We start from the raw sequence: 25,929 nt of genomic DNA, 5'->3' as shown, positions 1-25,929 counted from the left end.
ATATAATAAAAATTAAAATAAAATAAAATGCCTTTCCTCTTAAGTTTTATGTTACCTGTGTTCTCAAAGTGTCATTTTCAAAAATTTCTACTGACTGGATGGAAAGGTAGACTACTAAGTGACTATTTTGTGTGCTCTGAGGAAAGATTGAGGGAAGGCCTATTTCTCCTTAAAGAAAGTACCCATTTATTATTATTGTTTACTTCTAATTGCAGCCATGTATGATGCATATTTATCTCCCCTTTATTAAGGAAATGAGCTCTGAGTGGTTAAAAATAATTAACTTATATAATTCTTTATTTTACTGTTTTTTAAATTCATAAAAAGAGGTTCATACCATATGTAATCTTTTGGAACTTTTCACTTATTATATTGCTAATATCATTGTGTGTTGCTGAAAATTATTTATTTTGACTGTTATATGTTCCATTGGGTAATTATTCATCCACTCTCCCTTGATAGATACTTCAAATGTTTTCATGTTTTTTTCTGTTTTGAACAAATATGAGCACTTCTTAGCATAAGATAGGTGAGCACATAGTAAGGAGCCTAAGGGTCTGATGAAAACACAGAAGGATAAGGAAAGCCAAAGAGAGATTGGACATAGAAGCAAGATAACCCTTAGTTTTGATAAGTGAAGATAACTTAGTTTTGTCTATGATCAAATTTGGGCAAAATCTCACTACTGGTGTGCCTGTGGCCTGCCAGGCCACGGCTGCTCACCTCCCCCAGGGTGGCAGGGAAAGTGTTAGTGTTGACCAGTAACATCTGTAGCAGGAGGTTGAGTATGAATTTTATACAGGTTTGAATGCTACACTGATGACTCAAGGAAAATTCCTTCCCCGAAGGGCTCCCGGTCTCACGGTAACTGGTGTGGCCTGCCGAATAGGATACCCTAAGTGTGCTTTTGGCCTCTGGTATTTTTAGTACCGTGTGCCTTTGTGCAATAGTCCTAAGGTCCCAGAGAGAATGTAAGCCCTACTTTCAAAATTTACTGTAGTTTTATTTTCTTTCATTTTAATTCTTATAAGAGTGTATTTAAGCCAAACTGATGACATGTGCCTAGAGGCAAGATCTCAAATGCTCTGGAGAATAAGCTCCTTTTGCAGCTTCTTTTATGCATTTGAAGTTCGAAACATTACTGTAATTTTAAATGTATATGATTCTCCTCAGAAAAATAATTAGTCGATTTATTTTTTGGACGGTTCTGGAAAATAATTGCCAGTGTCATTAGGTTTAGGAAAAGGTATTCTGTTATCCATTCTCAAATCAGAGGGTTTGTCTAGTTATGTATGGAAATCTGAACAGATGTAACGAATCAGTTAGATATTCTGAGAGAGATTAGAATACAAATAACAGCTTTGAGAAAAAGCTTTTTGGTTTATGGGATGTTTGGCAGGAGGACAAAAAGAAGGTTCTGAAAGAACGAGTAGGCATGTAGTGAGTTTTTCTCTCCTTGGCATCCTGGGTTGAAATAAGTCAAGGGACAGAACTAAGAACCAGGGAACTTTAGAGCTTCAAAGGCATCATATTTATTGCTGTCTTCTTTTTTTCATTAAGATTTAAACTGATTTTTATTTAGACTTTATCTTATGAGAGAAACCTAGACATGTTCCTTAAAGAGAACCAAGTGTAACTTTAAAATCATGATTAAGATGACATGTCCGGTATTCTCACTAAAGAAAGATGAGAATTTCCAGAAAATAACATTAAGCGTATGACCCGTACCAAACCATATGCAGAACATTGGCTCATTGTCAGGTTGCCAGTGTCTTATTAGAAGACAAAGTCCCCAGTTTTACCACACAAGAAAGTTTCCATAACTCAATCACTGAACTTGCAGGGGGAGGGGTTGGCTGAAGCAGGGACTTTTTACCAGATACAGAATGTTCCATGCTCTTCTTTGCTGTCTCCTGTTTCTGAGTTAACTTAATGTTTGACCTCAGAGTCGGACTTGCCTGTGGCAAGAGAGATCATTTTAACCAGGGAGTAATTAATGTTTGAATCTTAATACTGTTTCTCGCTCCTCACTCTATAACAAGTGGTCAGAATGACCTAACTTTGGCCTGGACATTTTCCTCTACAGGAAAAAAAAAATCTGTCCTTTCATTTTAAAATATAAAATAGTTCATGTACTTGATTCTCTTTTACTTTGATCATTGTAGAACAATCAGGAAAAGTTATGGGAGTGTGGAACACAAATATTTGTATTAACTGGAAAAGGATACATGGACCCTATTTAAGACCCAGCTACTGGGATTGTTATACACACTGATTTCATGATAATCTTCTGTGATTTAGGTAGTGTTAAAAAAACAGACAACAGGCCTTACATGGAGTCACTTGCGTTAACTCCACCATACAAACTGAGACTTAATACCTAACTGAATTACAGTTTCAACCTCTCCCAAGAGTGGAATGTTAAACCAGTCGATCTGTAATTACCTGGTCAGCACTAGTGAGTGATCTGCCTGCTGGGCCCCTGCTGTCCCCCAAAGGAAGGTGACCTCACACTCTGCTGGTAACTTCCTTGTCCTCTCCTCCTGCCTATACAAGACCTCCTTCGTTTTATACAGCTCTTCAGAGCTCCCCTCTGTCTGCTAATGGGATGCTGCCTGACCCATGCCTCGTAGAATAAAGCCAATAAGATCTTTAAAATTTAGTCAATTGAACTTTGTTTCGTAACAGTAGAAAACTCTTTCCTTTTCATGTCCTCTTCATATAGTTCATCTTCTCTTTTTACTCTTAACTCTTCTATGTTTGTTGCTGATATTGGGAGGCAGCATAGTTAAAGGTTAAAGAGGAATTCTGGAGTTAAACTGTTTAGATGAGAAATTGGCATTGTATTAGGAGGTTACTGTTAACCATAATTAGAGCATTTCTGTAGAATGTTGAAAACAAACTCAGTTAAGAGTTCTGTAAATATTTGTTGGCTTCATTAATTCATTTGTTCATTATTAGGAGAGACCTTTTTGTATTATAGACTGAGGGAAAGACTAGTAAAAAGCTAGAGATGGAAAATACAAATAAAAAAAGGAAGGGTTGCCCTGGCCAGTGTGCTCAGTGGTAGAGCATCGACCCATGAACCAGGAGATAGTGGTTCGATTCCTGGTCAGGGCACATGCCCAGGTTGTGGACTCCATCCTCCTAGGGGGCATGCAGGAGGCAGCTGATTGATGTTTCTCTCTTATCATTGATGTTTCTTTCTCTCCCTCCCTCTCCCTTCCTCTCTCTGAAATCAATAAAAACATTTTTTAAAAACAAACATTTTTTGAAAGGGAGGGTGTGGGTAGAAAATTTGCGTTTAGTGAGCACCCACTGTTCCAGAGTTAAAGAGGTAATCTGCTTGAAGCTGAAAATTTGGACAAGAGAATCAGTTTCAAATGGCTGCTTTGTGAATTTAATAAGGGGTCAGCATGAATTCCTTCTGTCCACGCTCCTCTCATTCATTCGTGTATGTTCCTGGCACAACTGAAACTAGTTACTACCCATGTTACTTTCAGTGAGAAACCTACTGGTTTTGTTTTGTGGGTATAAATATATCTTTTTCTCTCATCATCCTACTAGATGAAGTTCTTTGAGAGCAGAACTCATTACTTTTTTTTCTTAGTAATCTACTACATATAGTGATTTTCAGCCTAAGTAATAATAATTGAAATAATTGGATTGTTCTTAAATGTTATTGAGTTCCAATCAATACTATCACTTTTTTATCCACTCATCATCACACCGCTTTGAATAATCTAAAAGACATGTCACCTTAAATTTGAAATTCTGCGAACTATTCTTGACCTTTAGTGGTCCCTAGTGCTGATTTTATTCTTATAATTCAATGGACCTTCAGGCCAGCCACAGATTGATTGGTCACCATATAAAGCTCTAATCTGTTATTTTCTATAACTAAAATCAGTTGATTTTTTTCTGGAATATAAAGCTCTTTTTATTAAAGTATAGTTGACATGCAGTATTATTCATTTCAGGTGTATAACATAGTGAGATTTCACATTTATACATCTTACAAAGTGATCACCCCAAAAAATCCACTATCCATCTGTCACCATACAAAGTTATTGTAATATTATTGACTGTATTCCCTATGTTGTACTTTAGGGACTTAGTTATAAGTTTTTACCTCTTAATCCTGTTCACCTTTTTGCCTGTAAGCCCACCGCTCAACCCTCTATCTGTTTTTCTGTGTATGAATCTGTTTGTTTTGTTTGTTCATTTGTTTAGTTTTTTAGATTCCACACATAAATGAAATCATAAAAGTATTTGTCTCTCTGACTATTTCATTTAGCATCATACCCTCTAGGTCTGTTCATGTCACAAATAGCAAGACTTAATTCTTTTTCATAACTGAGTAATATTCCTCTGTGTGATATATATATATATATATATATACATGTATGTATGTATGTATGTATGTGTGTGTGTGTGGTATGTATTCACTTCTTCTTTATCCATTCACCTATTGAATAACACTTAAGTTGCTTCCATATCTTGGCTATTGTAAATAATACTTCGGTGAACATAGGGGTGCATATATCTTTTTTATTTTATTTTTTTTAATATATTTTATTGACTTTTTACAGAGAGGAAGGGAGAGAGATAGTTAGAAACATCGATGGGAGAGAAACATCGATTAGCTGCCTCCTGCACATCTCCCACTGGGGATGTGTCCGCAACCCAGGTACATGCCCTTGACCGGAATCGAACCTGGGACCCTTCAGTCCGCAGGCTGACGCTCTATCCACTGAGCCAAACCGGTTAGGGCGCATATATCTTTTTTAATTCGTGTTTCATTTTCTTCAGAAAAGTACCCAGAAGTGGAATTGCTGGATCTTTCTTTGTCTCTTATTATAGCTTTTGTTTTAAAGTTTATTTTGTCTGATATTTTAACACATTTTGTTTTGACAACCAATCACTTTTACTTGATTCTTATAGACCACTCCTTTAGCTCTGCCTCATTCGTTAACATAAATGCCTGCTTGTCTCCTGCTCAAGTCTAAATTCTGAAATGAAGTTTTGTTCCAAAAGCTTCCCTTTAATGATAGCATATTTCAGAGTAGCTGCTAATTATAAGGAGGTCTTCCCTTCATTCTGATTCTTACAGAAAACAATTCCAAATGTTCAAAAGCAAGGACAATTACAAATCCTTTTTTTGAAAGATGCCTGTAATAGGAATATGTTGTAAGGCAGTAGCAACAATACACCTGATGTTTCTATGTAAAGCAGTGGTCTCCTTCTGCACAGCCACTTAGAAAGGGTGGGTGTCATGTGTTTATAATACTGCTTTAGCACACAATGGACTAACCTGAGTACAAAAGAGGTTTTAATAATTTGAAAGGGGCACAGATGTGAATGAAATTCAAGACGTTTTAATTCCAAATCCTGGAGTTGAATCACAACTTATCTTAAATGGTGCTGGAGGCTATCAACCCAAACTTATATAGATGAGAAAGCCGTAGGTTGTTTATTTATTGCATAGGTTTTATTCTGAATTTATTTTATTGAGGTATCTTGCACGATCCAGAGATGTAAAGGAACTTGGTTTTGGGCGGGCTACTACATTTCCGATCCAAATGCAAGTAGAATACACCAGTTACCAATTTTTGTTATCAGCCTCAAAAATTGAAATCCCCCATCAAGCTGTAACCGGTTTGGCTCAGTGGATAGAGCAGGGTCCCAGGTTCGATTCCAGTCAAGGGCATGTACCTTGGTTGCGAGCACATCCCCAGTAGGGGGTGTGCAGGAGGCAGCTGATCCATGTTTCTGTCTCATCAATGTTTCTAACTCTCTATCCCTCTTCCTTCCTCTCTGTAAAAAAATCAATAAAATATATTTTTAAAAAAAGAAATTCCCCATCAAGTTAAATGGAAAAATTAATAACACTTTCATTCAAGTCACACAGGAGTACTGGATCCATTTTTACTAGGTTAAATATAAGTTGATTTTCAGGTAGCACCAGTTCATTTACTTGTTATATTCCTGGGTTTATTAGATATTAGTTTGTTTTTCTTTTTTTCCTATTTGTTTTCTCTAATCTCTGAGGACTAAAAGGCTATAATCATCATGGAAATCAGCCTGATGGCCTTTGGCTTATTCGGATTGCATCATAAACTCCCCCTCCCCTCTCTCCAGGGCATTCTACCTTAGGAGGAAAGTTTCATTTTCAGGGCAATCTATCACTGTTGAACCAGGCCAGGAGTCTGAGATCCATTCTGAGTCACCATGAATAGAACTCTAGTACTGGTTGGGCCCCAGGGAAACTGGTGGTTAAATACTGTGAGAACCTTCATCAGACAGGAAATGACAACTCATTAAAATACTAACCGTTAAGCCTGTTTAGATCACTGCCTACGGGGTGGGGAGAAAAATTTAACTCTGTAGTGTTTGACTAAAGTGTGTACGTTTCTGAAAACAGAATTATTTATAAGACTGTTATCAAGAAAGAAAATTTCTAGTTAATCATGTTGCTGAAGTTCTGCCAAACTGTCATTGCTTCTTTTGTACAGAAGATGTAGTGGGGGTGGGAAGAGAAGGGGCTTTTATTTCATCCCTGAAAGTATATCCAAGAGGCACCATAATTGTACAGATTAGTCTCTTTAGGAGAAGAGGCGACTGTTGGCTTTTCTGGTTAGGGCTCTCCTCCTGTGCTCCTGAGCCAAATCTCAATTGATAGGAGATTTCTCTGGAGTCGGAGGATAAATTTGATGTTTTGATAGACTATAATAATCCTCAATTAACCAAGAAAATTTTTAAAGATCCTGATATTCCTTTGAAAAACAAGTTTTAACTGTGGGCACAGTCCCTTGAGGTTTGGCTTTCCAGATTCTTTTCTTTTTTTTATTGATTTCAGAGAAGGAGAGAGATAGAAACATCAATGATGAGAGAGAATCATCAACTGGGGACTGAGCCTGCAATCCGGCATATGCCCTTGAACAGAATCGAACCCGGGACCCTTCAGTCTGAAGGCCAAGGCTCTACCCGCCAAACCGGTTAGGGCGCTTTCCAGATTCTTAAAGGCCCTCTTCATAATGGCCTATTAGAAGAATGAGTGAAAAAGAGACATATAGTCCACATCTTTGTAGAAATATATCTTTTATTTCCTCTAATATATTACCTAACAATCCTGCATTGAGTTGGTCTTCTAATTAAGTCTTAAAATATTTTTTACCTTTTGGGAACAAAGTGTAATATTTGTACCCTTTACAGTTTAGCTTCATGGTAATTTTAGTACTTCTATTTATATTTATTTTGATCTTTGTTATTTCTTTGTGTGTATTTTTATAACATATATAACATTATCATGGTAGCACATATATATAACATTTACATATATATATATATATATATGGAAGAGTAGAAAATCCACAATACAAAGGGGCTTACGATAAGCATGTTGCAATTTATTATGTTTTTTCTATCTCTATTAATCAGATTTATAGCATGTAATTCCTAGTTTTAAATAAACCCTCACAAACAGGCAGTGAATTAAAGAGTTTCCTATAAATAAACAGTAGAAGGAAGATAATACTAATAATGAACTCACAAGAAACAGCAAATTGCAGCATTGATATTTCACTTACTCCTAGTATATGTCGATAGGAATCAGCCAAAACAATCTTAAAGGACAAGTGTATAATTTGCCTCAAATAGTCACTAATGGTAGCATGAAAGCCATGATAATTAGTAATGCATTTAATGTAATTTTTAGCCCTGGCTGGTGTGGCTCAGTTAGTTGGAGCATTTTCCAATGTACCAAAAGATCCCTGGTTCAGTTCTCGGTCAGGGCACGAACCTAGGTTGCGGATTCGATCCCAAGTCAGGGCAAGTACACCAGTGTTTCTCTTTCACTTCCATGTTTCTCTCTCCCCGCTTCCCCCTTCCTTTATTACTTAAAAATAGTGAAGTAATAATTTATAGAAGAGGGTAGAGGGGAAGTAAATGGTGATGGAAGGAGACTTGACTTGGGGTGGTGAACACAAAGCAACATATAGCCCGGCCAGTATGGTTCAGTGGTTGGGTGTCAATCTATGAACCAGAAGGTCACAGTTCTATTCCTGGTTAGGGCATATGCCCAGGTTGAGGACTGATTCCCTAGTAGAGGGCATGCAGGAGGTAACTGATCAATGATTCTCTCTCATCATAGATATTTCTATCTCTGCTTCTCTGAAATCAATAAAAAAATATATTTTTAACAACAAAATATATACATAGATGATGCATTATAGAATTGTATACTTGTAACCTATATAATTTTATAACCAATATCACCCAACCTGTAAAAATTCAATAAATTTTTAAAAAATAAAGTAATTTAAATTTTTTTCAACTTTATTGTATGCTTTTAAATTTGTTTTTGTGCACTTTACTGTTTACATAAGTATTATATACCATACATCAAAAACATTTTTAGACTATTGATCTGCCAGTGGTCGGCAAACTCATTAGTCAACAGAGCCAAATATCAACAGTACAACGATTGAAATTTCTTTTGAGAGCCAAATTTTTTAAACTTAAACTATATAGGTAGGTACATTGTTATTAACTTAATTAGGATACTCCTAAGGCTTAGGAAGAGAGCCGCATGTGGCTTGTGAGCCGCAATTTGCCGAACATGGATCTAGGCTCCTTTGCCGTTAAAAGCCACTATCAAAAAGTACCAGTGCCGAAACCGGTTTGGCTCAGTGGATAGAGCGTCGGCCTGCGGACTGAAAGGTCCCAGGTTCGATTCCGGTCAAGGGCATGTACCTGGGTTGCGGGCACATCTCCAGTAGGAGATGTGCAGGAGGCGGCTGATCAATGTTTCTCTCTCATCGATGTTTCTAACTTTCTATCTCTCTCCCTTCCTCTCTGTAAAAAATCAATAAAATATATTTTTTTTAAAAAGTACTAGTCATCATCGGTAGTCTACTTCAAAAGATCTCTGTTATACTTTTTGAATTATAGCAGCAGGAGAATTGATTAAATCCTCTCCTTACTTTGTTTTTGTACTATTCCTGCCTTAAATCTTATTCTAAAGGCATTTTCTCATATTTTTAAGTTTTCAAAGGTTTAATCACACCCAGACCAGCGATTTTCAACCTTTTTTCATCTCATGGCACACATAAACTAATTACTAAAAATCTGCAGCGCACCAAAAAATACTTTTTTTTCAGCGGTTGGAGCACTGACCCTTGGATTGAAGAGTCCCAGGTTCAGTTCCTGTCAAGGGCACATGCTTCCGTTGCAGGCTTGATCCCCAGCCTGGTTGGGACATGGGTGAGGGGCAACCAATCTGTGTGCCTCTCTCACATCGATGTTTCTCTCTCCCCCCCTCCCTCCCTTCCCCTCTCATATCTCTCTAAATATCAATGGAAAAATGTCCTCCAGTGAGGATTAACAACAACCGAAAAATGGATATAACTTTGACTCATTCACACCGGACAGCTATTGTGTTGGCTGTTGCCATCTTTTTATTTGAAAATCTAAGGGCTTAAAAGAGGTCAGTGCCCCTGACTAACTAGTCATGTACTGCATGTTTTAAAAATTCTTGCAGCACACCAGTTGAAAATCGCTGCCCTAGCCTAGACAATATGATTCGTCATCAGAGGCATGTTACATAAATTAGTCTCAAAGTACTTCACAGTGAACCAAAGGTAAAAAAAACATTGTGCCCACATTTTCTTCTAAGAAAGATAAAGGCTCATTACCTTACAACCTTACTAGGAACCCATGTCAGACAGTACGTTTTCTGGAAAGCCAGTGAAATGTACATGATCACATTAATGCTAAAATCCTCAAAAAAGTGGTTAAGAAAGGAACAAAGCCTGTATTAAATGCAAGTTTGCTTTATTAATTCCCATTTAATTCTCTTAAGCATTTCAGCTGCTTAACTTTTATATAGGCCCTGTGTAAATAGAACTACACCATAAGACAAATCAATTTTTTTAAGATCATGTTATTTCTTGTTATTAAGCACTGTGCCCGGTTTTATGATGACACATAGTACCAAAATACACACCTGGCTGGAAAAATCCAAACAGAATCAGAATCAGGGACAGGAAAACTTCCGGTCTCCCAATAGCAAGTCCCAATTTGATGACTATCTGTACGATGAAAAAGAGATTCAAAGCAAATCACATGTGTGTTGCTTACTAGTATACTAGTATCTGGTGAACCTAGTTTGAGAGTTACACCATTTGAAAGGAGTCCCTTGAAAACAGGAGGAATCATAAATTTTTGGAATGGGTGTGTGCTTAGGACTAACCAACAAATGAAAGCGTAAGCCTTATGGAAAAACTAACGCAGTGATGGCGAACCTATGACACACGTGTCAGAGGTGACACATGAACTCATTTTTTTGGTTGATTTTTCTTTGTTAAATGGCATTTAAATATATAAAAAATATCAAAAATATAAGTCTTTGTTTTAATATGGTTGCAAATATCAAAAAATTTCTATATGTGACACGGCACCAGAGTTAAGTTAGGGTTTTTCAAAATGCTGACACGCCGAGCTCAAAAGGTTCGCCATCACTGAACTAGAGTAATCACACCACCCACTCTCCATACAGCCTCTGCTGATTGTGATCTTCATCTGGAAGGTTTTCTGAGTTTTGTGGGTACAGAGAATAATGCAGACCTTCCTAATGGACCAATATGAGGAGAATTAAAAATACAGATTTCTGTCCAGCTGGTGTGGCTCAGTGGTTGAGCGTCGACCTATGAACCAGGAGGTCATGGTTCAATTCCCAGGCAGGGCACATGCCAGATTTTGGGCTTGGTCCCCAGTGTGGGGCATGCAGGAGGCAGCTGATCAATGATTCTCTCTCATCATTGATGTTTCTATCTCTCTCCCTCTTCCTTCCTCTCTGAGATCAATAAAAATACATATTTTAAAAAATGCAGATTTCTTATCGGATAAGTGATTTCCGGAAGCAGAGTCACATATGTATTAAAAACTATTTAAATATAATAGCTTTTGTTTGCATATTCAGTCAGGGCCATTGACAGAATTTTGTGAAAAGTTTGCCTTGTTTGTGTTTTAACACATCCGTAGGTATGTAAAAGCACAGCAAAATTCTGTTCTCACCAAACCACTTCTGACCCTGGCTGGGCTTAGACTTCTGTGGTTTTTTTCCTTTACTTTTTTCCTGGACTTTTGTTTGCATTTTCTTACGGTTTTTTGTTTGTTTGTTTGTTTGTTTACTTTCCTTTATTAAAATCCATAACAAAAGTTCAAAAATTGTCATCAGATTAATTTGTTGGAAATTTATTTTTTCATGAGTTATCTGAAAAATGTGTGTGCCAGGAATATAAATTTTCAAGATGTTACTATCACAAAGCTTTTTCTACTCACCGTGTTGTAGGTTTACAGCAAGGATAAGCAGATGAGATCATTTTCTGTTTCTTTTCTTTCTTTCTTTTTTTCTTTACTTTATTTACAGCTTCCTCACTGAGAGAAAGTGGCTATTAACAAGGCTAAGTGAAGCATATTTTAGTCCAACAGTTGACTGTAAAATAGGTCTGTGTGTTAGTTCTCCTTCTATTATATATTCTTCTGTATCACAAAACTGTAAGAACTTTGAATTTACTCAGCACACAGAGGACTTCCCCACTCACTGTGGGCTGAGATGAGAGTATACAGGGTCTCTGAGTTGAACGGCTTTCAGAGAGTGGCATTTAAGCTATTTCCTAAGCCAACTACAAAAAACACCCAACTGTACTGCAGGTTATCCTCCAGCTGCCGCCCCACTCCCATATATGCCTTAAATTAACCTTTAACCTTAAATGTCAGAATGGACTCTCACTTTTGTCTGCTGCTTGACTATCACTGGAAAGATGAAGCTGTAGGCTAGCATTATTATTTGTCTTAAATGCATGTTAATAGTGACAGCTGTGGTTTCATTTTTTATGTAGTCCATTCATTACTAAAATAGTTGTAATGTTAATTAAGAAAACCCTAGTATAAGAGTGCCTTGTAAAAAAAAAAAAAAGTGCCTTGTATAAGCTGAGGCATCTGCTCTACGCCGTGGTTTGTAGAGATCGAGAAATGAAAATAAAACTAAAATTTCAATTAATATATAAGTGGATTAAGAGGAATCTGACAATTGGTTATATAACACGTAAAAACAAAATGTTAACTTTTTTAAGGTTTATTCAGATCATGTGGCATCTGTTCATAATGTTGATTAATATGTTGCTATGAAAACTTTTAATTTCTCTATTTTCAGCTATTTTCCTAGTCTCTTATGAGAAACTGCAGCTCCCACCCCACCACCAAGAACTCTCCAAAGCATAGTAATGCCATCGCAACTTGAAAAATTAATCTCAGCATCAGCCCAAGATAATTTTTTTTTTTTGCCCAAGATAATTCTTGGAAAGTTGCCTATCATGTAAATATATAAAGACATATATTCTCCATCAACTAAACTGGATTTCCAATGGCAAATTATTTATCTTTCCAAATTCTTTTGAAGGGGGTCTTGAATGATTGCCAGGCACTCCCACATTTTTCTCAGCAACAAAAACAAAAAATTAGGCCATTCATCGCATTTGGTTCTTAATTTTCTCTGTAAATAATTACTTGACCCTGGATCCCAAGTATGATTTGAGGCAAATTGTAAACCATATTTGTGCTCATTTCCATTCAGAAGGTAGAGGTCTGGAGAAAGACCAAGGCACGTGTAATGGCCCAGCTGATGTGGCTCAGTGCTTGAGTGTCGACCTGTGAACCAAGAGGTCATAGGTTCGATTCCTGGTCAGGGCACATGCCCAGTGCGGGTGAGGGTGGAGGGTGTAGGAGGCAACTGATGTTTCTATCTCTCTGTCCCTCTCCCTTCTCTCTCTCTAAGATCAATAAAGGTATATTAAAAATAATTTTGTAAAAAAGACACATGTAATGGAATCCAGCACCTAGAGGACATCAAAAAGGGAATTTCAAGCCATTTCTTATACACCCTAGTTGTTTAAATTGGCATACAATCATTTCAGCCTTTCTAAATGAAAGCGTTTTTTTCACATTTTAAAAAATTAAATAATGGCTTGACTTGGGAATTTAATGACATAGGTATTAAGTGTGAATGAACCAATTTCTGAAGGAAATGTCTTATAAATCTGCAGTCTTCAAAGCCAGTCTTTGTATACTTCACTAGAATTTTTCTCTTTTGTATTCATGTGGTTTGTTTCAAGTGTAAATGGTGAGGTATTTGCATTCCCTTTGCATTATCTAAAGAGCTACCCAAGGAAAAATCTCTCTTTTAAAGAGAAAATTTGTAGTACTATTGTTGCCCCTTCTTGTCAGAATCAGCAGTAAAACAGAAACAGCTCAGACCCAGCTCTTCTGGCTTATCCCACTAGTGCAGGGCCACTTGAAAGCCAATGACAGTGGACACACGATACAATATACAGATGCTGTAGTATAGAATCGTATCCCTTAAACCTATGTAATTTTAATAACCAGTGTCACCCCCAATAAATTCAGTTTTTAAAAAAGTCAGTGAGAGAGAGACTGGGACTGTAGGTTAGGAGACTTCACCCTTCTCCATCTCAGTGTGGGTCTCCTGGTTTAATCAGTGCAGCCGGAGCCTCTACTGCATATGTCCTTTCAGGGTTTGTTTGTTTGTTTTTTTTAATATATATTTTATTGATATTTTACAGAGAGGAAGGGAGAGGGATAGAGAGTTAGAAACATCGATGAGAGGGAAACATCAATCAGCCGCCTCCTGCACACCTCCCACTGGGGATGTGCCTGCAACCAAGGTACATGCCCTTGACTGGAATCGAACCTGGGACCCTTCAGTCCACAGGCCGACGCTCTATCCACTGAGCCAAACCGGTCAGGGCCTTTCAGGGTTTTTTAAATCATCTTCACTATTCGTAAAGGACAGCTTCACCCCCACACCAATCGCTCTCCTTCAATTCCTTTGGAATATGTCTCTGTACTCCCAAAAATTAAGTATTGATTTTAAATTATTTTGTTCCCAAATCAGAGAGAGAGAGAGAGTGTGTGTGTGTGTGTGTGTGTGTGTGTGTGTGTGTGTGTGTATGTTGAATCCCCATAATGATTCCAAGTCTCTCGTGAGCATGAACTACTTCCCCACCCCCCATAGCACCAGTTACAGTGTTGGACACAAAATAAGGACTTTATTAAGTGTTTGGTGGCTTATAATTAAAAGGAATAAAGAAAAGTGTCAGCCAGGAGTTATATATTTGTTAGCTTCCGGTAAATAGCAAAAAAATTCTCTTTCTTTATTCCTCTGCTTTTTATTACAGAAAGCAGCAACTGAATTGTTCTAGAAATTAGGTGACGTTAATCTAATAGTTGCTGAAAAGGGAGAGCATTGGGCACATGTTGGAATACCTTTTGCTGGCCCGAGAAAGAGATTGGGCGCGTTTACCTTTTGGCCCTATTAGACTGATGGGAAAATAAGGGGACAGAAAAATAGAGATGTTTGGTTTTCTAAGTTGCCCCAAGTTACCATTTTAAAAACCGCCTGCAAGCATTTCTGAAACAGGAGTCCGGTAGTTACAGTCACCAAACCGGTTTAACTGCACTGCCTCCCCTTGTTCTGGGTGAGAGGGAGCTCCGAGTACATAAGCTTATCAGCGATCACTATCCCAATCATCTGAGAACAAGTTGTTTAGTAATGTACCGCAGTTTCTGTGCAAACCATCTCCCATAAACCATGAAGTGATTCAAGGTTCATAGTTCCTTCTTTGTTCCTTTGTTAATCACTGACTTCTGACTAGTGGGAGGTGCCTCCCAAATTTGCTAATGCATTCTTTTTGGGAAGGGATGACGCACAGATTGTCCTAATAAGGACTTAGATTGAGAAAGTACCGCCCCCTCGGAGAAGATGGGACAAGTCAGGGAGAGGGCGGGCAGTTTCTTTTTCAACTGGGGATGACACAAGCATAAGTCATTTCCTTATTAATCGGTTCAAACCAGTTCTTACAGGAACTGGTGGTGATAAATGTGGGACTTCTCAGAAGTCATTCATTTCACTCTTTGTGCCACACCAGTGAGCAGCCTCAGCTGAGCTGGCCTCACTCTGAGGATGAACTCTTCTGCTAGAAGCAGGGAGCTGAGCTCCTACTCCCTCCCAGACGTGTTGATGGGAGAGACTTTTCTCCTTTATGGGGTTGTTACAGGATGAATTTTTATCCATAAAAAGAGTTCTCAAGACTTCACCAGCTCAGCTGATAGTTCTACTTGTTTTTTCTTTCTACCAATCCCTGCTTTTTGAATCCAGGCGGTAAGTGGATTTTTCCTTAACATTTTTCGTTCTTTTCTTCCCAAATGTACCTTTTTCCTGGGGTATTGTCCCTGCCTCCAGTGCTGTCCCCGGCATAGGTCCATCTCTGCAGAAGCCATTCCAGGAGTACCTGGAGGCCCAGCGGCAGAAGCTTCACCACCGGAGTGAAATGGGCGCACCTCAGGTGAGACTTCCCCCCTTCCCCACCGTGTGGGGCCGGAATCACGCACAGGGCTCACTGCATAGGCACAAACAGAGTGAGGTTTGTTTGCAAGTCTCCCTCACAGACGTTGAGGCTCCATGGTCTCTACTGGGAAATTTGTCTAAATCAGAACTTGTAACTTCTGTTTTGTGCATCTCCCAAAGTCAAGGATAGGGCTAGTGGGAAATAATAGATCTGTTATGTAGAATGAGTTATTGCCTTGATCTTAAATTATTTATTAGCAAGTATACTTTCTGAGTGGATTTAAAAGTTGACATTTATAGCTTAACAAACTGAGGTCACTGGAACATCTCCCTTCATTTTTGCGCAATTTTTCTTTTCAGAGGTGGGAAAATAATCATTTTTTAATAAATCAAGGCTCTTACTATAGCTGAACATAAAAACTTTAACTTAAACTAAGCCTTTTCTGTGACAAAGGGAAATGACTAGAAGAAGATGAGTAAGCAGTAGCCTGAGATGGGAAACTTGAAGGAAGCACAGTTGGGTTATTTTGTTTGTTTGGTTGGTTGGTTGGTTTTGGATGGCCTTATACTCTTTATGTGGCCCTGTGCTCCCCTCAACTGACCAAACATGATTTCAGAAACAGATAACATTTATGTTTTAAAAGCTGCTCCCAGTCCTGGAACAAGAATATATAACTCTCTTGACACTGCCCTGTACAAGTGTCTGCAGACTTTATTCTTATGTGGTAAGAGATAAGGGATGGCCTCAGAGTTGCCCCATTCTGAACCATATGCATCAACGTGGACTTTATAGCCAACAAAGTGAATCTCAATAACCGGTGTAAAAGGGCCACGTGTCCATTTCAGGGTAGCTGGAGACATGAGACTTTTCATCTGTAGACTTTATAGGCTATAGGCTCCCACGGCCTCATTATTTTTTTCTAAAACATTGTAGATGACCCCCGTCTTACTACTGAAATGATGAAGTGTTTCTTGTGGCTCATTCTGCATTTCTTCCTGCAGGGAGAAAACTGGTTGTCCTGGATGTTCGAGAAGTTGGTGATTGCAATGGTGTGTTATTTCATCCTGTCCATCATTAACTCCATGGCACAAAGTTATGCCAAAAGAATCCAGCAGCGGATCAAATCAGAGGAGAAAACTAAATAAGCAGGAAAGGTTTTTAACAGCAGGAACTAGAGTGGATGGGTTCTGCCTTCATTGGGAGGACTCCAAACCAGGAAAAAAACTTCCCTTTTCCATCCTGTTTCGATTTAACTTTTTTTTCCTGAAAACAGTTTAGTCCATATTTTGCACTGACATACTTTTCCTTTGTGTGTTAAGGTAAGGTGTCCACCCTCAATTCAATTCAAGTTGTATTTTATGAGGTTGGAATGGGATGGTCAGCAGCAAACTTAACAGAAAATGGCCTTCTATTTGTTACTTTCAAAAGGCCCACATAGTACAATTAAAGAATTCCAGACACCACAAAAAAAGTTCTTAAGTATGTTAACTATGTCAAGCTTTTTAAGCTTGTCACAAATGACTGCTTTGTTTTTCTAAATCATCAAAATGTATATAAATGTTAGATGGGATAACAGTCGTGCATGTCTATCATGGTACAATTTAATCTGCCATCCTGCCCAGCCCTTCCTCTCCCACCTACCAAAAAAGGGCCATTTTATGATGCGTTGCACACCCTCTTGGGAAATTGATCTTTAAAATTTTGAGACAGTATAAGGAAAATCTGGTTGGTGTCTCATGAATGAGCTGACACCATTTTTTATTCTGTATATTTAGAATGAAGTCATGAAAAATCTTTATAAAGACCTCTTTGATCATTCCAAAATTGTGTTCGTTTTCTTGAGCGTTTTGTTTTTTTACTTCTTAGTAGTAGCTTCTATCAACTGATTGGCAGCCTTGCCAAATCCACCTACAACCGTCATTTCTTAAGCCTTCGTTTATTTGCATGAAAAGAGACAACATCAATTTTTGTTGCTGGAATTGGGCAGCTAGCTGTACCCCGGTGAGATGGTGCCATAAGGACGGGTGTCATGAGGGGATTTCTTGGATTGTGAAAGCAGTAGAGACGGTAGTATGCAAGTCAAAGAACACGGGAGAGAAATAACTCATTTAAGAAAACTACACTTTTCTCATGTGTTAATTTTAGCTCAACGTGTACTCTGTTTTAACAGAAGTTTACTTTTATAGGAACTTCATTTTCTTGTCCTTTTCAGTTTTGTTCTTATGTGATGTTTCCTTCGGGATGTTTCAAGTTGAACTTGGTCATTTTGTTTTGCTTGAGAGGGAAATAATTTCACTTTCTTCCTTTAGGAAATTTGCTACTGACATTATGTTGAGAGTAGAATTGGGTTTAAATCTCAACAGGCCAGAAATGCCTGATTGGTTTGATCAAATCCTGCCTGAATGTCTGCTTGTTTTGCCTCCCGTCGTGACATCTCCATGGCCGTACCGCCTTGTCGGGTAGCTTATCAGACTGATGTTGACTGTTGAATCTCATGGCAACAGCAGTCGATGGGCTGTCTGACATTTTGGTATATTTCATCTGACCATCCATATCAAATGTTCCCATTCAAACATCACCCAAAATCATGGTTAATGATAAAAAACAAAAACCTCTGTCCTTATGTCCAGTGGCACTGTGAGTCTTCTGTGCCATGATATTGCATAGTCAGAAGGATTTTATGGGAAAATTGGGATAGTCTCCATGACCACAGCTAAGTAAATAAAGCATAAGCAACCTGCCTTGTGGGTTTTGAAAAGGTTATTGATCATTTTTTTTCCATCCAGGGACTTCTAGCAGTGTGACTGTTGCCTTACTTAAAGAGCAGTGCCCCAAAGGCTTTATTTTAAACAGATTCACATTAAAATCATAATTTTTAGATTCTTTAGGGTTAGTGTAAGTTTCTAAGTCAGCTTCTGGTTGTGTTTCATCTGTTTCACCTGCATTTTACTTGGTGTTTGTCTAAAGAGAGAAAAGAGGAAAGCAAATATGAATGGTGCCACTTGTACTAAATCTTTGGGCTTTATTGGTCAATTTATTTCAGGGTAGGGGATTAGAAAAATGTGTCTTGGGCTGACTGTCTGACTTAAGGGTGACCATTTGTTCACTCTCTCGAATGAAGAACAACTCTCCTTTCCTCACTGTGTGCTCAAGTGTGACACCCCTGAGGGTCCTGCTGGCCTTGTGTTCCGTGTGGATTTGTTCCTTTCTTAGATCAAAAGTGGATGCAAACAACTACATGATCCCAGAGACATACCTAGTTAATTCCAGCTGGTGAGAAACCAGAAATGTTGTAAATGGATGGTTTGATATTGCTGCAAATAAAGAAAAAGGGCCTGGGAATTCTGATTCCTTTTCTATTTTGTTTAAGCCTCATTTTGTGCCTGAAATATCTACAACGTTAAATCACTTCTCAACTCGGTGACTGTCAAGAATAGTCTACAACCCAGTACAACCCAATGCCATGCATCAGCAGTTCACACTGAGGAGCACCTCCCTCCAAACCTCACGCAGCGTTTTCTGTGTTCTCCATGAGTACATCATCTGGAGAGCGGGGCTTGAAAGCAGGGGAGGGTTTTGCTTTCATTTGTTATAATGGTCACTCTTCCCATTCTCCAGAAATCCAGGGAAAGCGGGTGCTGGGGAAGGTTCTGAAACTCACTGATTAATTCAGTGTCTGTAGGAGCAAGTGCTCCTGTACAAACAACCTCAGCCCACATGCTGCCCCTGTGGCTTCTGGGACAGCATGAGACTCGTCTACTTTCAGAAAGTTTTTAACTCGGCCTAGATTTCATCTATTAAAAAATATGTAGGTAGTTGGGTTGTCTGAAGGATTAAACTGCATAAAATGGAAAATACTGCCATAAATGTATGTCCCCAATTTTTAATTTAGCAAAGATAGTATTTGATACACATGCAAGAATTTTACAACATTCCAATTACTCCAAAAACTTTTTTAAATGTTTTCAGTATATGCACCCTTGTTTTGGAGTAGATCTACTCTCTCTAAAGAAGTTAAATCCAAGGTACAAATTAAAGAAAAACACAAATTAATGAACTAATGACTTGCTTATCAAGACAAAAACCTTTTCAAATCTGAAAATAGGCCCCCAGCTAGCCTAGATAAGGTACAAAGCACCAATACACAAATATACTGTGAAATCATTGAAAGTAACTTTACTAACCCTCCCACCTTATAAATAAATGTTGACAGCTTATTTTTTTTATTATAAAGATAGTTAATCCTAATATATCTGGAAGTTAGGGGGGGGCGGAGTACCAACTTTTAGTTCCTTGTTAGAAACGCCACCCATATTAGTGAGAGTTGATGGAAGTAAATAGGTTTTAAACAGGGTTTTTTAAAATTTGGTTTGGTGGCAGGCATGATCGTCCTCAATAGGCCTCAAAGTCTCATTTCTGCTAGAAAAACACAAAAAGTCGTTCATTTTATTCATGAATAATTAGTTATTAATGTGCTCACAAAGGGGGCACATTAATCAGGAGTTGGATAGCCATTTTTTAAAGCCAAGTAACTTTCCACCTCTAACTCGCATTGATCAGAGCTGTTCCGCCTTTCACGAAACGTGGTGAACGAAACGCTGCCGCAAACTGGCATCCGAAGTGCTTTGTTCCTTTATTGTCAAAGGCAACAAGAAAGCACATAATGTACTTGAAAATTCTAGAAGCAGCTGAGTCATTAGTGTCTGGTCGTCAGGGGCTGGGGTTCCTGTTCCTCCCTTCCCAACGAGTCCAAGAGTTCACCTGAGGTAATGAGTTTGCCTTGGGGGTGAGGCCTTGGATTGCAGCAAATAAGCTACATGTATTTGCATATTTGCCCTGTACTCACAAGAGGGATGGTAACAAAAACCCGTTCTGGGCAGATGCTTACTCATGGCCTTTAGAATTGCTTGGTGCTGGGATAGGCAGGTGCCAACTGTTTGCTCATTCTCTGACCAACTGGCCTTGCAGTTTGCTGTGTGGGTGTTGATACTCCTAAATTAAACACACAAAAAATGGTTTTAGGTGGCCCCCGCTCCCCACCCGAACACCCTGCATTCGTTTGAGATCTGAGATTCTGATTCAGTAGTTGGGAGACCAGCCCAAACTGTGGCCCAGAGAGAGTGAGTCAGTTGTGAGTGGCTGGCTGACTGTGTGGGAACAGAAACGAATGCAGTGTAGAGGGTTTGTCAGCCAAATCCACAAATGTGTGGCTTTTTGAAACATTGGACATCTGCTCCTCTTCATTCAAAACAAACTTGAAAAGCACAAGGTTGCTTGGCTCCTTGTTGCTTTGTGTCAGCAGGCGATACCGCTCTCACTTGGAAAGCCTAGAACCGAAGTTAGAAAACTTGGAATCTTCAGGGCGTGCTTCAGAGAGGGTGGGACTGATCTGCCTCGGAAAGGGAAGAGGAGGTTTTACAATACACAGAGTGGAAATCCCCTTCGGGGTAATCAGCCCAGGTGTTCAACCCGTTTGTTAACCATTTCCCAGTGACTCAAAGGACAGGAGGGAGGGCTTGGACACAGGCCAGCACTATTCCTACAATGCGGCCTTTATTTGCATTGGAGACCGCATTCCTGACATCTCCGCGGCAAGGCTCTGGTCTCTTGTGGGCATCTCAGGGGGACCCCTCAGCCACCTCCCTAAGCTGACAGCCATAGCCTTCTTTTGAGGGTTTCCCGGGAGGAGCATCTACAACTTGCTTTGATGGCCTCCCACCCAAAGCTCTTTGAGGAAAAGCCTTATTCCTTCGGAGAGGCCTCTGTAGGCCGATTTCCACTGCCCCCAACTAATGCCAAATACGGCATTTCCCTGTGTTGCCATCTGCCCCCTCTGGGCAACAGCGTGAGCAGCGTTTGCCTCAGGCCTCAGGCCTCAGGCCACTTCGGACTGACTCAGCCGCACAGTATTGCTTAATTGTGTCCCAGGTGGTTTCTGGTGGGAAATGCCTTTGTGGAGGGAGGCAGGGTGGAGAAGGGATGGTTCTGTCTTTCCCTGGAGGTGGGGAACGACCGGTCCGGTCACTGTTGTCTCGCTCGGCTTCTCACCAGCTTGTGTTGGAAACAGAGTCCGTTGGGTTCCCTCCTCGTGTCACCGAGAACACGCGCTCACCTGTTTTCATTAGTTCCAGAGATGAAACCCCAAAATAACGAGAGGAGGCCTTTCTCTGTTTCATTTTTTAGTGCAGCTCGGCCTCCTAGTCACTCTCACTTGAATGAGGTCCTAACTAAGCCTCTTAAAACAGCCAAGCTCTCTCTACCTAACCTCATACTCGAGGCTCTTCAGACACCTCTGCCTCATCCTGCCCATTGCGCCAGCCCCTACCCATCCCCATGTCCGCTGTATGCTATTTTCTTTGTGCACAACCACACAACACCAGCAGTCAAGATCAGCTCCCCAGGCCCCGGCTGGGTAGCTCAGTTGGTTAGGGCGTTGTCCTGATACACTAAGGTTGAGGCTTCAATCCTCGGGGGCACATATAAGGAGCAACCAATGAATGCATAAATAAGTGGGACAACAGACCAACACCCCCCCTCCCTCTCTCTTTCTCTCAAATCAACAAAGAAAAAAAGCTTAGCTCCCAGGAACCTCCTTCCATGCCCTGTACCAGGAAGTGGAGTGGACACTATAACTTGATGGTTGTTTGCTTACGTTGTACCGGGCATTGTTTCAGTGCTGTCTTACGTGAATTGTATTTAATCATTAAATCCTTGTAAACAACCCCATGAGGAAATGAAAACAGAGAGATTCAGTAATTTGCTGGAGGAAGCAAGAAAGTAGCAGAGTTAGAACTCACACCCACCGAGGTGTTCTGGCTCCTGGCCACTCAGTTCTGCAGAAAAGTCCTGGCTTCTGTGTTACTTGTTTTATCTTGTGATCACAAATAGGCAACACGAAGTCAGGGCCACAGCCTGCAAAGTTGCTGTTTAAATGATGAGCGGCCTTTGTCCTTCCCTGGGCCAAGCATTGGCAACGCCAGCTCCTGTGTGGGCAGGTTCCCAGAGTGGTGCTCGCTGTAATTATGATTACAAAGCCATTTCTATTTGTATAGACCTTTTTCCTTTTTTCAAAGCACTTTCACATCTTCAGTGTTATTTGATCTTCATAATAACCCTATGAAATGGTTAGGGCCAGTAGTGGCATTAGCCCCACTCGGGGAGGGGGGGTTAATTCACTGTTTAAGTCTCTCCTGGGTTAAGGCATTGCGGGGAAGAGACAAAGGTGTTGAAAAATGATATTCCTCCACAAGCTTCCAGTCTTCTTGGGGGTATTAGGCATATATGCAGATAACTGCGTAGAGTGAGATCAATGCCAGAAGAAAAGAATTACTGAGTAGGAAGGATCCATCCCAAAAGGTTTCATGCGGACGGGGCATTTGAGTTGCCAGGAGAGAGGGAAGGTATTCTAATTAGAGAAAGCCCTATGAGAGGCACCGGGAAGGAACAGGTGGGGACCATGTGGGGGGTGGGGGGGGTAGGTAGAAGAGATAAGACCAGTGAGTCATCTACCTCCTGTTATTCTTGGCCATAGCCCCATTTTGTTTCCTTTAACTGCCTAACTCATAACTGTTGTCTGTTTTCTTGTGTTTGTTCTGTTTCCTCCAGTAGAACATAAAAGCCCCATAAAGGCGGACACTATTGTGCTGAGCATTGCATGCCCAGAGCCAAGCGCGGGGCCTGGCACTCGGGAGGCTCCCAGCGAGTGTTTGCCCAACAAACGTTGCAGTAGTTCAGGTGGAGCAACCGTGGAGATTCAAAGGCAGGAGGTGCCACCTGAGTAGAATCCAGGGTAGTCGGCAAAGATGGAGTAAAAGAGGTGGAGTGTGGCTGGTGGCTCAGTGGTTGGCGCATCGTCCCGTACACCAACAAGGTTGCAGGTTTCATTCCCTGTCAGGTGAGGGCACATACCTAGGTTGCAGGTTCAATCCCCGGTTGAGGTGGGAACAGGAGGCAACTAATTGATTTTCCTCTCTCCCTTGCTCTCTCTAAAAATCTGTGAAAACACATCCTTGGGTGAGGATTCAAAAAAGAAGGAGGAACCAGAGAGCCCTGAGAATGCTGATGGATCACAGAGCCAGGAACATAGGAGGAGGAGCAAGTTTGAAGGAGAAAGACAGTTGTGCTTTGAACATTCGGGGGAGATACTGAGCAACAGAGCAAACGGGGGATGAGGGGGCCTTCCTATGGGTCTGTATGTCGGTTTTCCTAATTTCTAAACTAGTGAATGTGCCATCCACTAGACCGCTGTCACTTCTCCCTGTCAGACAAGAAACTGGACTTCTCTGGAGAATCCTCTAGAGCAGTGGTTCTCAACCTGTGGGTCACGTCATGACCTCTTTGGGGGTCGAACAACCCTTTCACAGGGGTCGCCAAGACCATTGGAAAACACATACATAATTACATATTGTTTTTGTGATTAATCACTATGCTTTAATTATGTTCAGTTTGTAACAATGAAATTGGGGGTCACCACAACATGAGGAACTGTATTAAAGGGTCGCGGCATTAGGAAGGTTGAGAACCACTGATCTAGAGTAATAGGTCCCCTGAACTTTCCCAAAGTCAGAGGTGGGGCACATCCAGCCCACAGGACCGTATAAGGCCCACAAAATCATTTGGTCTGGCCTTGTCAAGGCATTAGGGTTGAGTTAATGAAATGTTTGCACAAACAGAGCAGGCTAATTAAGTTGATCATTTTGTATGGCCCTCGAACGATGTTATAAGTATCCAAATGGCCTTGGCAGGAAGAAGGTTCATAAGTGATCATCTAAGCCGTGACTGGTTCTTATGCCCACTGTTCTTGAAGAGATGGCCCCGGGGCTGGACCTTGGGCCGGAGGAAACGGCTCTACATTTCCTCTCCTCTGCTGTATCCTGCTCACTCAACCGGACAGATTGTCTGTCTTTATAAGGAGAAAAGTTTGGCAGAGTGATTTCCTGTATATTTCTGCTCGAGTCCAAGATTCCGGTAGCACCAGCCTAGACAGTAGTGGCTGCCGCCTAGAACCCAGATGTCATAGGTATTCCCAAGTGCGCACGAGGGCCTGCTCCCAGCGCCTCTGCCAAGCCAAAAGGCAAGATTGCAGTTTTACTGCACCTTCTAGAGCACACGTGCTCAAGGCAGCTTTCGTGCTGGGGCTGTTCACATGTTTCAGTAAGTGACTTATCCTGATTGAAGTCGGCTGGATCGGAGTTCAGAAGACATGACAGATGACCAGAATTATCCCACTCACCAGGAGCCCCGGAGTTCAGGAAAAACGAGGTTTGCTTGTGCAGTCATCCTCGGGTGGAGAGGAGGTACAAAACGCGAGTACTCCACTCTCAGGGAGGCACAGCTTTCGAAGCCTGAGGCATCACTGTTCCTGGTGTTCTGATAGAATCATGCCTGTCTGATAAAAGCTTGTGTGGGGGTGTGCTTTGCACAAGTTAGGGGAATGAAATGAGGCTGAAAAATAGTGCTTTTAGGAAAATACAGATTTCAAAAGACATTTTCAGAATTTCAGCATTTTCTTCAAACGTAAAGAAGCTGAGCATAAACACATCCCCAGTCTCTGCAAAGGAGGAAGGACAAAGCTCTTCCGTACACAGAAGCCTCCCTGCTTCGTACAGGTCTTTCCAGGCTGCTCCCAGACTCGTGTGTGATATGTACCAGTCTTTTCTGTGGTAGGCAGTGTTCAGCATTAGAAGAACGTGTTGAGGTAATGGGGACCACAAAGTTATTCTTTAATTTCTCCCTCCTCTGCCCCCAAATGAACCCGGAAATCAATATATATATTATTGATTTTTTACAGAGAGGAAGGGAGAGGGCTAGAGAGTTAGAAACATCGATCAGCTGCCTCCTGCACACCCCCTACTGCGGATGTGCCCACAGCCAAGGTACATGCACTTGACCGGCATCGAACCTGGGACTCTTGAGTCTGCAGGCCGATGCTCTATCCACTGAGCCAAACAGTTAGGGCTCCACCTTCATTCCTCAGCCTGCCTCCAGGGGTTAACATCCCTTTAAAAATCAGTATTCTATCTCTTTATTGTTTTTAAGGCTTTGGTGGTTTTTTTTAAACTGCAAGCAAAAGAAATGCATAATACAAAAAAGAAGTAGATCCCCTGAGAAAGACACTCCCCAAAGAAAAGACTATGAATCTGGTATGTGCCCTATCAGTGCTGCTCAGAAATGCCCAGAGCCTCCTCTTCTGGTTTTAGGGGCCTGGCAGGGGGGTGGGAGGCGGCACCACAGGGACAGACAGGACCACTGAGGCTTGTCTACCATCTATATCTTCAAGTTAGTGATAGTTGGCCCATCCCTGTCCTTACTGAACAACATTATACATTAACATATAGACACATCCATGTGTTTTTTCCATGAGGCCATTTCTGCCTGCCTCAGGTACTATAGTACATGTAACAGGAATGGTGGAGATAGGGAGTGACCAAACTTTAGAAGGCTTGGAATTCCAGAACAAGGAATTTAGATTTTAGGCAGGGATTTCAAAACAAAGGCACTT

At 40.5% G+C, this 25,929-nt stretch overlaps 1 protein-coding gene across 1 annotated transcript in view; it reads left to right on the top strand.

Moving 5' to 3' along the window:
* The window catches only part of VMP1 (vacuole membrane protein 1), a 99,418-nt gene extending 80,648 nt beyond the window's left edge, over positions 1–18,770 (top strand). Inside the window, exons 11-12 of the mRNA XM_006770238.2 lie at positions 15,323–15,425; positions 16,430–18,770. Coding sequence (XP_006770301.1) covers positions 15,323–15,425; positions 16,430–16,573 — 247 coding nt within the window. The 3' untranslated portion in view covers positions 16,574–18,770. The remainder of the gene's footprint in view (positions 1–15,322; positions 15,426–16,429) is intronic.
* Positions 18,771–25,929: the final 7,159 nt, after the last annotated feature.

The sequence above is a fragment of the Myotis davidii genome, unplaced genomic scaffold (assembly GCF_000327345.1).
Source record: "Myotis davidii unplaced genomic scaffold, ASM32734v1 scaffold684, whole genome shotgun sequence".
Classification (NCBI taxonomy): Eukaryota; Metazoa; Chordata; class Mammalia; order Chiroptera; family Vespertilionidae; genus Myotis; species Myotis davidii.
The sequence above is the reverse complement of the archived record's forward strand: the minus strand, read 5'-3'. Positions and strand labels throughout refer to the sequence as shown.